Source organism: Oryx dammah, unplaced genomic scaffold (genome assembly GCF_014754425.2).
Source record: "Oryx dammah isolate SB20612 unplaced genomic scaffold, SCBI_Odam_1.1 HiC_scaffold_2, whole genome shotgun sequence".
In the NCBI taxonomy this organism is placed as follows: Eukaryota; Metazoa; Chordata; class Mammalia; order Artiodactyla; family Bovidae; genus Oryx; species Oryx dammah.
Genome location: NW_024070186.1, coordinates 70,644,119 through 70,662,049, shown reverse-complemented (window position 1 = coordinate 70,662,049; position 17,931 = coordinate 70,644,119). Strand labels below are relative to the sequence as shown.

Below are 17,931 nucleotides of genomic sequence, written 5' to 3'. Positions count from 1 at the left end.
GCTGTATAATCAACAGAAAACTAATAAATCTATTGAAGTCATCACAATCATTCCAATCTCGATTTTGTAAAATATAAATTCATGAATCCAGAAATTAGGGAGGGGGCTACAAGAAATGATCCATAAAACCAATCCAATTTGTAATGGCTCCAACAAAATCAGATTTCCCTAAAACTTCTAAAATCACCTTATGAAGATGGTTCACATTCTTTTAAATGAACATGTATGCTGAACTTAACATTAACAGCTAAAGTACCACATTTTATCAAATCCACCATGCCATCCATTGTGAATCACAATATTTTTTTGTGCCACTTTAGAAAATCCTGCCAATTACAGTTCTAAGACAGCATCCAATGTAAAACACATTGTAAGTTCAGAGATGTTAAATTCAGAAAATGTTTCTTATATAGATTATATATATATTTATCACCTAAAAAATCTTCTGCCATTAAGCAGACAGGAACATCTATAACCAAATTCAAATAATTTTTATTTCTCTGGAGCCCATTTAAGTTCAACAGCTATTTCAGAAAATACAATGGTTCTAGTTCAAAAAGACTCAGAGGTAAGAGTGCCATCTACTGAACAATTTGCATAGTGTTCTTCAATCCAAATGTTATTCCTCTACCTTATTTAAATTTATTATCTACTATCAACAAAAGCATTTTGCCAAAGAGGGACCTCTCATCAATAAGCTGACTTCCCAGAGGCTTATAAAATTCTTGGATGAATTCATCAACCAAAAAGACAAATCTGATTATTTGCACTAGTAATTTGTACCTCTAAAATCATTCAGTATGTACTTAATCTCTATTTAATTACTGTCTTTTGTATTAAATGTTTTTAGGACCGCAATTCTCAATCCTTCACATACCAAACACATTAACTGGAATTTTTCTTTTCAGGTTTCAATATATGGTTAACTTTAAAATAATGAGAAAGCAGGAAGGGAAAATTACCATTCAACTCTATAACAAATGAAATATAGTACCAAACTGACTCTGATATCGTTAGATGATCCTTCAAATATGAAATATGGATGTGGAATCTGTACACTATAAGCATTCATGTATTCGGTTTTCCCTAAATGCCTTCTATTCTGGAAAAGGCTTATGAAATATTTTCCCAAAGCAGTTTGGATGAGCATAGAGGAGTAGAGAAGAGAGAAGAGAGAGAAGAGAACAGAAAAATCAGGTCACTGTTAAGATCCAAGTCCAAATGTAGAAAAATGGAACAACTCCAAAGCTGAAGAAGAAGTAAGAAATTTAGGATTAGAAAATTGTTGACCATCACCATCCACTGGCCCCTTCCTACATGGGTTAAGTCTGATCTTCAAAATGAAATGTATTTTAGAAAAACGTTCATTTATGTTAATTAAGTTCTAACTTTTAAAGCCCTCATAGTATTGAAATCCTGTATTTCACAAAATAATTGCAGATGTGAGATATTAATATTCAAAACTACCAAGTAAACCAATATAGTGTATTTTAAAAACTAGTACAGACTTGCTATATATAAACACAGCACAGTGACTAGCGTATTTTTTACTTTTACTTTTCCTAAAGGATAAGCAAAAGGTAAATCCTAGTAGTATCACGACCATCACTAGGTTTTTATTGGAAAATGTATACAATTGTATATATATTTAAATATTTAGAATAAACATGATAATGAGCTATAAATTTAACAAAAATATGTTTCATTACATAGCTACCTGAACACTACAGATCTTGTACAGTCATTAATATAAAATACAGTCACTACGAATAAAACGTGTACCTCAGAACTATCTCCTACCCTCAAAACCAAGATAAAGTGATGAACTGAACAATAATAACCAAAATGTACTGGAGCACCTAAACTACAACTACTACCAAAAAGAAAAATTCTTTTTACCATAACCGGAGGTGTAATTAGGGCCCCGACGACCTCTGCCTCTTCCACTATAAGACCTAGAACCTTGTACAGAAGAGACGGTACTTTCATCAGTGGCATATCCTTTCTCTTTTTCAGGCCCTCTGGTGGAAGAAGGTCTGAAACCCATACCAATCTGTCGAAGCTGTTCATCAATCTGTAGTCGTTCCATTCTTAGCTGTTCTACTTCCTATAATGAAAATGAAAAAGGATAAATCTTACATGGATTTTTTTTCCTTAAAGCCTAGAGTTGAGCTATAGTCTGGTCCTACCAGTGAAAGCAGCTGTGATCTTGGGCAGTTATTTGGCAATGTAGACTGTATTCCTAGTAAACATAATTTTCAAGGTCAATTCACCAAGTATTTACTAAATGCCTTAGCATCATGTGCCAACCATGCTAAGTACTACAGATATACAATACAAAAAAGACAAGGACCCTTCTCCTTCAGGGGAATGTTTACAGATGAGCATTAAAAAAACCTCGGGGATGGTTAACAGACAACTGCTGAAATAACCTACTTTAATAGCTAATTATCAGACCTAGTCTTTAAGGAGTACCCAACTCTGCTAAATGATTACTAATAAACTACTTTTCTATCAAAATAGTGACAACTGAGTTGTGGCCTAGCTGAACTGGTAGACTTGGTCTTTTAGAGATTGAGGTCATTACAGAATGTGAAAGTAAGGTGTCTATAGAGAAAGCTCTTGGCTAAAAAGCAGTAGAGTACTGGAAAGACAAGTTTTTCAAAGAAAGGACTTAATCAAGGGTGCTTTGAAAATATTAACATAACAATGATCTGAGTGACTAAAAGGAAAACATAACTAAAGACAGCAGTTCAAGTATTATAAACAAAAAAAAAAAACCAAAGCAGGAATAAGAAGAATAAAAAATTACAATTGCAACTTAATTTATAGGGCATTTCTTTTCCAAAACCTTTTCTCTTTATTAACCCAGACAGACTAAACAACAATGGTTGCTGCTGCTGCTGCTGCTGCTGCGTCCCTTCAGTCGTGTCCGACTCTGCGACCCCATAGATGGCAGCCCACCAGGCTCCCCCATCCCTGGGATTCTCCAAGCAAGAACACTGGAGTGGGTTGCCATTTCCTTCTCCAATGCATGAAAGTGAAGTCGCTCAGTCATGTATGACTCTTAGCGAGCCCATGGACCACAGCCTACCAGGCCCCTCTGTCCATGGGATTTTCCAGGCAAGAGTACTGGACAACAATGGTTAAGAGTTATCAAATGATATATATGGAGGTAGTTCATGTGATTCAGAGAGTACCAGTAACCATTAGGTGGCAATTCTGCTAAGTGCTACAGGTATACAATATAAAAAAGACATGGACTCATCTCCTTCAAGGGAACGTTTACAGATGAGCATTAGTAACCAATAAAGTCCACATCATTCCCGGTTCTATCTATTAGCAACAAATGTTAAGAGTGGGCATGTCTTAAACAGAAGGAAAGAAATATAAACGTTCAGAGGGAAAGAGAAAAATGTACATGAGGCCAATCATTTTACTATGGCAAAGGATCTTTTAATATTTTCACACAGAAAGGAAAAAAAGGAAATATGAAGCTGAATTAACAAAAATTAAGATTTAAAAATTTACTACAAATACTAATATTAAAGTTTAATGTGTGGAGGAACATGATATAAATATGAACACTATACAAACCTTTAGATAAGCAATATGATACTCTAAAAGCACTTGCACATTTCCAATGCTTTCTTTAGTGCCAACAAATACAAATGGAACCATTCCCTGTAAGAAAACACAACATCCTAGTATTTAGTATTTATGTCCTCTAATTCAAGCACAGCTTTTAAGTAAATAAACCAAAAAAATTTTCCATCAAACTGGAATGAATGTACAGATTTAGACGTATTTTTAGTAGTGCTTGCCTTAAAAACACAATAAAACACAATGGGCAGGTTACCCTTGTAATATAGCTCATATAGCAAAACCTTCAACATCTGTAGGTTGGAAGTACTTCGTGACCATTAACAGAAGTATCATGTACAAACTTTCAATATTTACACAGTGTAAAATAAAGAAATTACTGATATGGGCAAATAGTCACCTTAAGTTATTAAACCAAATGAAATAACCCTGACCTGTTTTACTTAGTTGAATTTCAAAAGATGGTTTTAAAAAGTGAGAAGGAAGGGAAGTAAGATACCTAAATGATATGTTTTTTTTCTTTAAAGAAATAAATTTTTAGCTTCCTATTGGCTAAAGAAAATGAACAGTCTAAGGAAACTCACCCAATCATTTTCAATGTCCTTCACTTTCTTGATTTTATAGAATCATTCCTAACAATTATTTAAATAACCTGGCTTAAGAATTTTGGGTTCTAAATACAGAATTAAGTGTGGCTTAACTTTTTATTCTATACCACTATGTGACTTATTTTCAAAATAATTTTTTAAAAATTTAATTAGTGAATTTTAGTATGGGAAATTAAAAAGAAGAAAGGCATGAGGGTAGGTGCTAAAGCTACAGTACAGAGTACAGCTATCATGGAGCTCAAAGTTGCAGTGACTCTAAAAGAAGTAATTCCAACCAGGAAGGTATGAACAAAGGACTCTAACTTAAGCTTAGGAAGTGAGAAAGCCTTGAGCTATCCTCAAGAATTCACATGCAGAAAACAGAGGATGCAAAGTGAACGAAAGATAGGAGGGGAAAAAAAGGAGCTAGAAAGTTTTAATCCATAATGTAACTCTGGGACTATATTATTTATGGTCGTTTTAAAGAAATATCCCAATTCTACTGATGGGAAAAAAATGTGCTCAAAGTCATAAAATCAGCAATTAACCCAACCAATTTCATATCCAGTTACCTAATTCCAAATAATATCCACTTGTTAACTGCCATAATCTATGTTAAGGAAAAAGGTAAAGAGAATCACAATCTCAAAAAAGGTACTAAACATTTCTGTAATAATCTCATTGTAAAGTATTTGTGGAGGTGATGGAATTCCAGCTGAGCTATTTCAAATCCTAAAAGATGATGCTGTTAAGTATGCCAGCAAAATCTGGAAAACTCAGCAGTGGCCACAGGACTGGCCAAATGTCAGTTCTCATTTCAATCCCAAAGAAAGGCAATGCCAAAGAATGTTCAAACTATCGCACAATTGCATTCATTTAACACATTAGCAAAGTAATGCTCGAAATCCTCCAAGCAAGGCTTAAACAGTATGTGAACCAAACAGATGTTCAAGCCGGATTTAGAAAAAGGCAGAAGAACCAGAGATCAAATTGCCAACATCCATTGGGTCACTGAAGAAGCAAGAGAATTCCAGAAAAACATCTACTTCTGCTTCCTTGACTACTCTAAAGCCTTTGACTGTGTGGATCACAATAAACCGTGGAAAATTCAAGATGGGAATACCAGGCCATCTGACCTGCCTCCTGAGAAATCTGTATGCAGGTCCAAAAGCACAGTTAGAACCAGACATGGAACAATGGACTGGTTCAAAATGGGTAAAGGAATACATCAAGGCTGTATACTGTCACTCTGCTTATTTAACTTATATGCAGAATACATCATGTGAAATGCCGGGTTGGATGAAGCACAAGCTGGAATCAAGATTGCCAGGAGAAATATCAATAACCTCATATATGCAGATAACACCACTCTTATGGCAGAGAGTAAAGAGGAACTTTCAGAAAAGTGAAGAGCCTCCTGATAAAAGTGAAAGAGGAGAGTGAAAAAGCTGGCTTAAAACTCAATATTAAAAAATCTAAGATCATGGCATCTAGTCCCATCACTTCATGGCAAATAGATGGAGAAACGATTTTAACAGCAAGAGACTTTATTTTCTTGGGCTCCAAAATCACTGCATATGGTGACTGCAGCCATGAAATGAAAAGATGCTTGCTCCTTGGAAGAAAAGCTATGACCAACCTAGACAGCACATTAAAAAGCAGAGACATTACTTTGTCAACAAAGGTCCGTCTAGTCAAAGCTATGGTTTTTCCAGTAGTCATGTATGGATGTGAGAGTTGGACTGTGAAGAAGGCTGAGCACCGAAGAATGGATGCTTTTGAACTGTGGTGTTGGAGAAGACTCTTGACAGTCCCTCAGACTGCAAGGAGATCCAATCAGTCCATCCTAAAGGAAATCAGCACTGAATATTCATTGAAAGGACTGATACTGAATCTGAAACTTCCAATATTTTGGCCACCTGATGTGAAGAACTGACTCCTCGGAAAAGATGCTGATGCTGGGAAAGACTGAAGGCAGGAGAAGTGGAGGAATAGAGGATGAGATGGTTGGATGGCATCACCAACTCAGTGGACATAAGTCTGAGCAAGCTCCAGGAGTTGGTGATGGACAGGGAAGCCTGGCATGCTGCAGTCCACGGGGTCGCAAAGAGTCGGACGTGACTAGTCGAACTGACCCCACATAAGCCAATATCAACTTTCAGATTTATTTTCACATTAAAAGATTTTGATTATTTAGGCTTTTGGCCTTTCTTTAAAATATTAAAAGATATAGCAAAACAAAATACATACATACATACACAGCAACCAGATTAAAACTAAACAGCATTGGTTTCTTTTATAGAAAGGCACAGTGTGCCCTCCCCTTCCTTTTTTATCCCAATCTGTTTGATAATTTACATAATCTACTTGTTATCTTTTAGCATTTACATTTTTTAATTCTGGCACAGAGATGGGAGGTAAAAATGACCAAAACTACAAAGTAAAGTGTACTAATTTATGAAGGACATCCTAAAAGAATCAACTTGCAACAAGGTGGTAAATACTGGAAAGCAGCTAGAATATGTCAAGCTAAGGGAAGACTAGATATTAGTATCAAGCTAAGATATTTATAATTGAGTCATTTAATGACCCTGCCCAGTAAACACCTTCATCTTCAGACCAATTTTAGCCGGCAGTTATAAGCCAAACTGTTATTGTTGTTAAGTCATGTCCAACTGTTCCGCAACTCCATGGGCTGTAGTCCACCAGGCTCCTCTGTCCATAGGATTTCCCAGGCAAAACTACTGGAGTTGGCAGCCACTTCCTCCTCTGGGGCTCTTCCCAACCCAGGAATCAACTTGGCAGGCAGGTTCTTTACGACTGAATCACCAGGGAAGCCTGGTATGCCAAATGGGTCACCATTATTTTACACATTAAATACATGTAAGTTTGACACCCTTGATTTTAATGGGGTCATCACCCACCCTCCAGGTGGGGTATAGTGTTTGCTTAATATGAAGTTAAAATTACTTAAGGTTTACATCAATTTTTAAAGCTGTGTAAGATGTAATCAATCTACAAGTACTCATTTGCATAACAGTCATTTGCTTTTCCTCATTCGTTTTTATCACCACATTCTAACTAATTAAAAGAATCAAGGAAATGATATCTTTCACTGGGATCTTTACAACATCCAATAATTGGATGTGGTATGAGGCTGTTTATCATAGCAAATATCTTCAGTTTCCTCCATGTGTCTCTTAAAAAAAAAAAAAAAAAAACTTACTTTGTCCAATAAGCAAATGAACTCCCCAGTTACCCACTGTGCAAAACTGAAAAAGTTGTGAATGTACTGCTTTCTGGGAGATAATTTTGGGGGTGGGGGAGGGGGAAGTCTTTGCCTTATATTCAGACATATAACTATATAGAGTTGACCACTAGAGCCACAAAGGTTAGTGATGCTTAAAGTGGTGGATAAGAAGTTTAAAAAAAAAAAAGCAAGGTGGACAAGACATTAACATGTAACAAAAAGACTGAAAAAAAATTTCAGAAAGTTGGCATCAGCTGCTGCTGCTGCTGCTAAGCCGCTTCAGTTGTGTCCAACTCTGTGTGACCCCATAGACAGCAGCCCACCAGGATCCTCTGTCCCTGGCATTCTCCAGGCAAGACTACTGGAGTAGGTTCCCATTTCCTTCTCCAATGCATGCATGCATGCTAAGTCACTTCAGTTGTGTCCAACTCTGTGCGACCCTATGGACAGCAGCCCACCAGGCTCCTCTGTCCAGGGGACTCTCTAGGCAAGAATACTGAAGGGGGTTGCCATTTCCTTCTCCAATGGCATCAGAATGACCAACAATGTTAGAGCTTAAAGATTTCATTTAAGAAATGGTCAGAGCTTACCAAAAAAAAAGTCATAGAACCGTTATTAAGAATTCCTTCACAGCCAACTGTTTTGTTTAGAGTACCAAAATCTTTATACTCTAAGTACAAAAAAAGAGAACTGATAAGATTATCAAACTAGAGTCTTTTTTGAATAAAAAATTGGCCTTTTTACTGAAGTACTGAGAAACTGAAAAAAAAAATTTCACTGCAGAGGGAGAGTAGTTCACTGGATATTACTTTCTTAAAACAATTTTCAAAATATAAAATGGGTGGGGGGGGGACACATGCAAATTATGTTTTAAATACTTACATCTTCTCTAGGTAGTTTATTTTCATTGTCTCCTTCAATTCTCACCCGAACCACACCAGATTTGTCTACTATTTCTTGAATAACTTTGCCATTTTTCCCAATTACTTTTCCTTTAATAAGAGAAAACATATAATAATAAAGTAAAAACCAACACTGCTATCATTTCAACATCAGCCCAAATAATTTATGACTTGCTATCAAACTATAAAAACCAAGCAAAACTGTATCTTTTTATTCTCAATTAACTCACCCTAACGACAACTGAGAAACATATCCTTGGTATGAAACCTCCTACTCTTCAGTATGGCTAAGGTTGCTACTGTTAACTGAGATTAATAACTCTACTCGTGTAAGGTATTTTCAAAGTCCAACTATTTTTTAATATGTTCTATACCATTTTTATATTTTTAAAATATCAAGTCCAACCCATTTATTCTAAAAGCTTGAATTATATAAATGAAGGCAAAAAGAAAACTTTTATTTTGGTATTAATTACATCAATTTGTTTACATTTATGACACATTACATATATTATTATTCAAACAACTAACAATGTCAACAACTTGGCTTTTATTTTCAAAGTCCTACTTAAAAGACAACTGTGACTTGAAGATTCTTTTAAAATGAATATTCTCTTCACTGAAATAAAATGTTTACATTTAACAAGTATTACATTTAACACCTATAAGTGTTTAAAGTACTTTAGAACTATACAACTACACACAAAATGTATATGGGTTGCATCTTCCTAGATATGAAATACTGTGAAATGACACAGCATTCAAATTATTTACCTTCTCCACACTTAACTTGTTAAGTCTGTCAAATAACAGAGTATTTGACAATTAGAGGAGAAACTAGAAGGAGGATATGAAGATGCTCTTCACTTAGGGAACTCACTTTTTATAAAGCTAATATACATCCATAAAATAACAAAGCAATACTGGGTAGTGTTACGTGGTAACATAAGTAAATATTCTAGTAACCATTACTATAAATAGATGTATATGAAGTTAACAGTAACATCTTGTTATTAAGTTCAAATCCTCAGTTAAAATGTTACACTATACCAGCAATCTATTTCCACAATAAATTAATTTTGGCTGAAACGGGCTATAATGTAAGTTTCTCCTACTGCATGTCTGACAGAACAGCTTCCAATAAAGAATAAATAAGGGGGCAGGGGGACAAACAAGGGAATAATGGCAACTGTAAGCCAGTCAATACAACAGACACTATTACAGGATTTTCAAACCTCCTTGCCCAATAACCCTAAATTTAAAAGCAGCAGCAACTGAACAAGAGAAAAAACAAAATAAGAGGACAGGGAATTCACATGATGCATGTCTTCTCAGAGCAGCCCTAGCAGCAGCATATAAAAGCAACCTTCATGTTAACACAGTGAAGCTCAAGCAGCAACTCCATCCTTGACCCTGCTAAAAATAAGCAAATATCTTTTCGAAAAAAACAAAAATCAGATTGTTACATCATACCCCCTTCCCCAAAATCTCTGCCCCTTACTTCTTGTGAACTATACCAGTGGTGAGTGAATATCCATCACCCTTCTGGGGTCTGTGGCAAGGACCTACCTGCAAGTTTTATTTAGTCCCACCAGAGACCGTCAATATTTTAACTGATCATTTCCACAGTTTAAATTCCAAAGCATATTGACAAACTGAAGCAGACCTGTGGTATAATTTGAGCACTGAGCATAAATGCTGAAGGGACAGAGTAGAGAAGTGATTAAGGAAGGCTTCCAGGAGCTGAAGTTTCAATTCATTTTCAAATCAATGTTCACATAATACTTTTGATTTGGGAGGGGTGGGAATGGTCAACAAGTCTAGAACTCTTGGAACCTGAATATATGTGAGAATTCTCTCTGAAACTTACCCACCAAGTAGTCCTCATTTCCTTTTACTTCTCAGTCCTCTTTTTCTCTTTCATTTTGACTAAGAATGTACTATTTTTCAAAAGACTGCTTCACCCAGAAAACATTTTAGAGAAAGATGTAGTACTACTATAAATAGACAGCACTCAACTCAGGTCTTAATATTACTTCTGAGTATTTAACCAATGTGTAACAGTTGCTGCTAATATTTATTTTCTAAATAATAAACAAATAACCCAAATAAACAAAGCCAAACAAGCCAGGGTAGAGGAAAACAAGAGACATGTTAGGTTCTCACATCACTGAACAGATAAACAAAGAGAAGAATCTGAGAACTATAAATATATCCAATTTCCTATTTCTCTAATATGAGAAATTTTTATTTAAGGTTAACACTACCACAAATTCTGTAAGACCAATGCTATCTTCTACAGAACTGTTGGATTGGAAAGAACCAGGACTCCCTTGGACACACTCACCTCCAAATCATTTTTACAAGTGAAGAAATCTAAGTTAAATTATGTTCTGTGAAAGCAGCAACCAAAATGTTAGTACTGATAGCTGTCAATAATGGGAATATTTATAAACAATCAAGGGGATCATTTTCAAAAACATCGTTCTTGTCAAAGGTGATTTCCCTTGACAGCAATGAATATTTGGTAACATTTTGTATCTTACCATTTATTTAAATTATATAAAATTCATAAGACTTATATTTAATTTTAACCTCTCAACTCATCATCTCCAGCCACTCAGTACACAGTGATTGCTAATAATAGATTAAGTGGAGCTAAATTAACTGGTAGTATGTCATAGACATCCAAATGTTTAGGCAGAAGTGAAAAGCTTTTTCTGTAGTTGAATACCAACACTGTCCAAATTCTTGTAGTGTATGCTATTATCCCAAATACACTACTTGTTACTGGCCAAAACAAACATTTTTAATAACACAAGTGTGCTGTTGTTTTTTAATTTTCACCTATTAATGTTTCAGACTCTGACAAGTAAAATGTGTACAGAATCTTTTCCTAAAGGTAGACAAGGTGTACTTATATATAAATGGAGCCCAAGGGCCTCAATTTCATTATAGTCAAAAAACTAAGGAGACTCAAAGATGACCAAAAAGTCATAAAAAAAAATCATTCCCCTAGAAAATGTCATTACTTTGTGTTGATGCTTATATTAAATATAGAATCACTAAGTATAATTTAACATGTGACCAAGATTTTTCTGTTTCAGACTGCATCTTAAAGGATAGATCACACAGATATAGAGAATATTATTAACAGCTATTAAACAATTGATCTCTCAAGTTATAATGCTCATTAACTGCAGCTTCAAAAGCAAAACCTGTTGTCACTTAACTTACAACCCACAGGCACAGCAGTTTTCATCAAAAGTGTCAAAAATTTGATAGTGAAACCTTCCCTAATATCATTACCATCTTTCTCTTCTTATGACTTCTTATCCTTATTTGAGGTTTCTGCAACAACTATCACTTTCTCAAACCCTACTCTGTAGAAGTTTATTACCCTATTGTTAGTCCACTCAAACTTTTTCTTCTGCATCAAACAAAAGAAAACAATTATCACAAATACCTTCTCAAAAAAGTACTACAATTTTGATGGATGTATGAAAGATAAAAAGACATCAAGCAAATGAAAATAAGGAAGAAGCTAAGGGGATGAAAAAGCTTAAGAAAAACTGTAATGCCAAACCATTATTAAAAAAAAATTCCACATAACTTAGAAGGTAAACGTTATCAGAAAAAGCTAATTTTTAATTAAATCATATGTAATTAAATAACATTTAACTTAACATTTAGTAGAAGTACTTACCAACAAGATTCCTAGGAACCTGAATAAAATCCTCCACAAATTCCAAGAAACCTCTAGCCTTTTTTACAGCATCAGCACTCTGCAGGGTAGGGTGGGGGAACAAACATGAAATTCAATCTTGAAGAAACCCACAATCCACAACAAAAACACAAGAAAGAAAAAAGAAACTGAACTGTCATGCTCCAGTACAAGATTCTGCTCAGACGACCAAAGTGCTATTTCAAGCCAAGTATTCATAAAGTACTTTTCCAAAAAAAAAGAGGAATCATTAAAGAGCTAGGGGAAAAAGGCTTTTACAATCAAAATGTTAGACATCTTTACAGTCCCTAAGACATCTAAAACTGTCTAAACAGACATCTTTAAGCTCCTGAGAATACTAAGAGAGTTTTACTTATGTTAGAGAAATTTTAACCCCATCCTAAATACATCTGGCCCACACTCATATGTTGGATTCTCCAGGTGAGTTAAAAAAAAAAACTGTTCATACTGTATGTGCTGTCTGCATTGTCTTCTCCTTCTCAACGTAAGAAATGATTTAAAAGGCTGTTTTTGTAGAGATGCATTTTTAAAATTACCTACTAATATGACCATTAAAATTCCTAAGCTCTAACAGTTAAAATTTAAAAAACTAGAAGATGGGGGGAGGGTCAGGTTGTGTTCTCTAAAAGGAATTTATAGTTCTCAGTAACAATTAACGTCCACTTTTAATGTTTGTCCTTTAATAACCATAAATCAAGTAGGTTGTGTGCTCACCATATCATACACAGCAAAAATTTAAAATCCATATTCAATCTTCATATTTTACAGTGTGGAAACTATGCAGGGGAACTGCCTAACTTTCTCCAAGTCCTCTCAAAGTGGTAGAGACAAAATTCCAATTCCGATAATATGGCTCTAAAGCCTTTCATCTTAATCACTTTGGTATATTGCCTACTTCTAAAGGTTTCAGAAATAAAAATCAGACCTCCAGTCAGATTCACTATATGACTTAAATGAAAAGTCAAGACTTAAATTATCACACCCCGAAACTCATCTATTTACTCTAATGTGAAGGATGGTCTTAATGAAGGAAAGCTTGTTTTATTTTTCAGATTATTTTCATGCCCAAACAGCTGTCACAGTTAACAAGTGACAAAATATTTAAAATTCAAGGTCTACAAAAGGTATTATATACTATTTACAGCTGCCAGTGCCTGACATAAGCACTCAAAAAATACTTGAATAAATTATTTGTAATGCACATAAAGCTGAGAAATTCAGAAGCAGTTGATTAAGGAACTTTGGAAAACAGTACACATTAAATATCCAGTAATCTTTCAAGGCCCCGTAATTATATATATTAGCATATTATAATACTATAATATATATACTAATATAGTATCTTCAATCAACTTACATGTAATGATACTAGACTTGCAATTTTAAACTATTCCACCCAGAAACTAAAATTCCAGACAACAGTTAATATGCTACAGTAAAATTACCCAAGGTGGGGGACAAGCAGCATACCTCTCCGTAGATTCTAAATGTTCCAGTATCTTCATCTAGCTCAATAGCTGTAACTCCAGGAACCTTTCTAGCTTGCTGTATATTACTACCATGTGTTCCTATCGCCAGGCCCATCAAATCTTCTCTCACAACAAATTCCTCATGAAAAGCTGCTGCAAGTTGCTTTGTGCACTAGTAAAAGAGGCAAATTAGTATTATAAAAGATAAAAAAAAAAAACTTTGTACACCCATGTTCATAGCATTATTTACAATAGTCAAGAGGAGGAAGTAACCCAAAGGTCCACTGAATGATGAATGGATAAACAAAATGTGATATATGCACACAATCAGAATTATTCAGCCCTAAAAAGGAAATTCTGATACATGCTACAACATGGACAAACATTGAGAACATTATGCTTAGTGAAATAAGCCAGTCACAAAAAGATAAATACTATATGATTCCAGTTACAAGAAGGTTATCTAGAGTATTCAAATTTGTAAAAAAGTAGAATGGTGGTGGCCTGGAGCTGAGGGAAAGGGAAATAGGAAGTTGTTTAAATGGACACAGAGATTCAGTTTTGCAAGATGAAAATGTTCTGAAGATTGATTGATCAACAGTATGAATATATTTCTCAATACTATGAACTGCACACTTAAAAATGGTTAGGATGGTAAATGTTATGTTTATTCTACTACAATTAAGAAAAAGAAAAGGGAAAAAAGAAAAAAGGTAGTTCACCTGGTCATGTAATGGAAGGGGCTGATCATTCTATTTAATCACGGTCACAGAAGACAGTAATTCTAAAACAATTTTCCAGAACTACTCACACATGGAGCTCTCCAACTCAAATGATTCCTATTTCAAAACTCATTCATGTATCACTTGTTTGGAAGTTTGAAATTAAGGGCACTCATGTACTTGTCCTAAAGATAAACAAACCTCAAATTCCCTAAGACTGTGCATGGGAGCACATATATGTATGGGAGGGAGTAGGGGCAACAAATCACCTAATAATGTGGCAGTAAAAAGTAGAAGAAAACAGGAGTACCTCAGGACAGAACAGAGAGAAGCCAATGACAGGCTCTTTTTTACAACTACAAGCCATGTGACCTCCTCTCTTCTTATCCAAGAGTTGTTATACTAATGAACTAGTTACTGAGAAAGTACATTGACTGATAGCTCACAGGACAATAAAAAAACAGAGTAAAGAACTAGCAATAAAGTTCTACTGGAAATCCCTAGTGAGTTTCTAAGCTTTGGCGCCATTCAGGTATTTAGCAGCTAAAAGGCTATGTTTGATAAAAGTAATAGAGAAAAGTAACTCTAAGGACACAATAATTCCAGTTATTAGCCATAAAATAGTTCCCAAGTTGCCTTACCTAACAGTCATATAGTTTCAGCCATAGAACTTGAATAATATACTCAGGAAACTAAATGAGAAGCACAAAAAATCTTTTACATGTAAACCCACTTACTTCTAAATGCTTAGTGGCCTCTTCATTTCTGGACATAAGCATCAATTTTGTACGAATACTTCGCAAATGCATGTCACTCAAAATATTTACTCTCTTCACAGTTGCTTCACTGGCAGACTATAAACAAATAAGTTACTCATTCAAACACTTAAACGCTTTTTTTTTAATACAAACACAACCTTCCATATAAAGCCTCCCTTGATTTTCATCTACTGTACTCTCCTTACCTAACATGCACCCCCTCCCACAAATAATCTTACTTGTTTTCTAAATTTCCATATTACTTAGATCTGCTCTTCAAATTATAATGGGGGGAGGAGGGATATAGAATCCCGGATCCCATACGTTAAGAATTTTATCATGTAAAGAATGCTGTATTAAGATTTTTCCTCCTTTCTCCAGGAAAGATTTACAAATTAACAATTTTATAACTGCAAAAACTTTTTTCTCCCACATTATATTCTAATAAAGTCACCATAAATCAAGTTATCCTGTATCTTTGAAATATTTAATTATAAAATATGTACAATGTACAGTTTAATAAAGTGAAAAGTGTTAGTCACTCAGTGCTGTCTGACTCTTTGCAAACCCCATAGACTGTAGCCTGCCAGGTGCCTCTGTCCATGGAGTGGGTTGCCATTCCCTTCTCCAGTGGATCTTCCCCACCCAGGGATTGAACCTGGGTCTCCTGCATTGTAGGCAGATTCACAATATTCATTATATACCTCAAAATATGGAGTTATCTTACCAGTATCATTAGCTGTGTTGTTTCTGGATGGTAAAAAATTCTGCATGCTCCTACTGCTTTCTTAAAATCTTTATGTGCATTTTCATTAGCACACCTAAGGAGAGAGTAATTCACGTTTAAGACCGAAACAACAGGTTAAATTTAGAGGGCAACTGTAATGAAAACTCTTGTATTTCATACTGACACCACCCATTGAAAACTTTTGTCTGTTAAAAACATTTTCTATCAAAGTTTTAATCGGGTGTTTGGGGTAAAAAAGATTTTTGTAGCACTAAAAAATCCCCTTAATTCACAAAGCAATTCAACAGTAAACAAAATTACTCACGCCTCTCTCAAATCCTCAGGAACATCCACTGTGCATTTAAAGAAGGTATTTTTTTTGACAGTTTTATTTTGATTGACAGGCCGAAGTCGTTCAAATGTGACTATTTCATTGTAAGTGGCATCACAAGCAGCATATTCAATGACATAAAACTAAAAGACATCAAAACACTTTAAAAATCCCATCCGAACAAAAATAATGACCTTTAAATGAAGTTCTAATTACTTTGCTTGGATTAAGCAGTAGACCCTCCCCCTTGTGGCACAAGTACTAAGCACAGCTTAGTTTACATCAACCTGATTTGCCTAAACTAGATTAGAGGTTCTTACAAGCAAGAACTCTGGTGGTCCTCACATGCTTGCAAAATACCTCTGGAGAGCAGCTTTGGTATTTGCAAATACAGAACACAAACAGAAATTAATGATCTGATGAATTTTTGAAATATATGATTATTTCTGAAATAGGCTTTTTAACAACAAAACTAAGAGTTGGAGTAACAGTTACAGAAACCAAGAGTCAACATATTTCCTTGAAAATTAATCACAAAGCAAGTTTTAACATAACTTACTTCTCCTTTCATCATTCGAACTTTAGCCAACCACCATCCACATGGTTCTTGATCATTTGCTCTTGAATATACCTGACAGAAAAAAAAAAGTGCCCTTATTCATTTATCCCAAAAGATTAACACTGTAAATAATGACTTTTTATAAGTGCAAAATTATGTTAAATTCAAGAATCAAAAAATGTTACTGTGAACAAGATGAAACTGCTACATAAGTGTAATGTAATAAGAACTATATATGCATAAGGCAGGGCAATCAGAGATCAAATTGCCAACATCCACTGGATCATAGAAGCAGCAAGGAAATTCCAGAAAAACATTTACCTCTGTTTCATTGACTATGCTAAAGCCTTTGACTGTGTGAATCATAACAAACTGTGGAAAACGCTTAAAGAGATGGGAATACCACACCATCTTACCTGTCTCCTGAGAAACCTGTATGTAGGCCAAGAAGCAACAAGTAGAACCTTCTATAGAACTGACTGGTTCAAAATTGGGAAAGGAGTATAACAAGGCTGTTTACTGTCACCCTGTTTGTTTAACTTATATGCAGAGCACATCATGCAAAATGCCGGGCTGGATGAGTTACAAGCTGAAATCAAGATTTCCAGGAGAAATAGCAGATGATACCACTTTAGTGGGAGAAAACAAAGAGGAACTAAAGAGCCTCTTGATGAGGGTGAAAGAGAGTGAAAAAGGCAGCTTAAAATTCAATATTAAAGAAACTAAGTCAAGGCATCCAGTCCTATCACTTCATGGCAAATAGAAGGGAAAAGGTGGAAGCAGAGACAGATTTCCTCTTCTTGGGCTCTAAAATCACTGCAGATGGTGAGTGCAACCATGAAATTACAAGACAATTGCGTCTCGGTAGGAAAGCTATGGGAGAAGGCAATGGCACCCGACTCCAGTACTCTTGCCTGGAAAATCCCATGGACGCAGGAGCCTGGTAGGCTGCAGTCCATGAGGTTGCAAAGAGTTGGGACACGACTGAGTGACTTCACTTTCCCTTTTCACTTTCATGCACTGGAGAAGGAAATGGCGACCCACTCCAGTGTTCTTTCTTGCCTGGAGAACCTCAGGGACGGGGGAGCCTGGTGGGCTGCCATCTATGGTGTCGCACAGAGTCGGACACGACTGAAGTGACTTAGCAGCAGCAGCAGGAAAAAGCTATGACAAATCTAGACAGCATATTAAAAAAGCAGAGACATCACTTTGCTGACAAAGGTCCGTTTAGTCAAGGCCATGGTTTTTACAGTCATCCTCTATGAATCTGAGAGCTGG

General features: G+C 35.4%; 1 protein-coding gene across 7 annotated transcripts in view; it reads right to left on the bottom strand.

The window, feature by feature from the left end:
* FXR1 (FMR1 autosomal homolog 1) overlaps positions 1-17,931 on the bottom strand; it is a 74,170-nt gene that overhangs the window by 15,730 nt on the left and 40,509 nt on the right. For 4 of the 7 annotated variants that reach the window (XM_040251567.1, XM_040251599.1, XM_040251590.1 and 1 more), the window contains exons 4-12: positions 16,654-16,725; positions 16,089-16,237; positions 15,764-15,857; positions 15,016-15,132; positions 13,558-13,728; positions 12,049-12,127; positions 8,323-8,432; positions 3,598-3,684; positions 1,900-2,107 (exon numbers count right to left, since the gene is read on the bottom strand). In XM_040251567.1, the coding sequence (XP_040107501.1) occupies positions 1,900-2,107; positions 3,598-3,684; positions 8,323-8,432; positions 12,049-12,127; positions 13,558-13,728; positions 15,016-15,132; positions 15,764-15,857; positions 16,089-16,237; positions 16,654-16,725 (1,087 nt within the window). The remainder of the gene's footprint in view (positions 1-1,899; positions 2,108-3,597; positions 3,685-8,322; positions 8,433-12,048; positions 12,128-13,557; positions 13,729-15,015; positions 15,133-15,763; positions 15,858-16,088; positions 16,238-16,653; positions 16,726-17,931) is intronic. The other 3 variants (XM_040251606.1, XM_040251572.1, XM_040251580.1) reach the window with 1 other exon arrangement.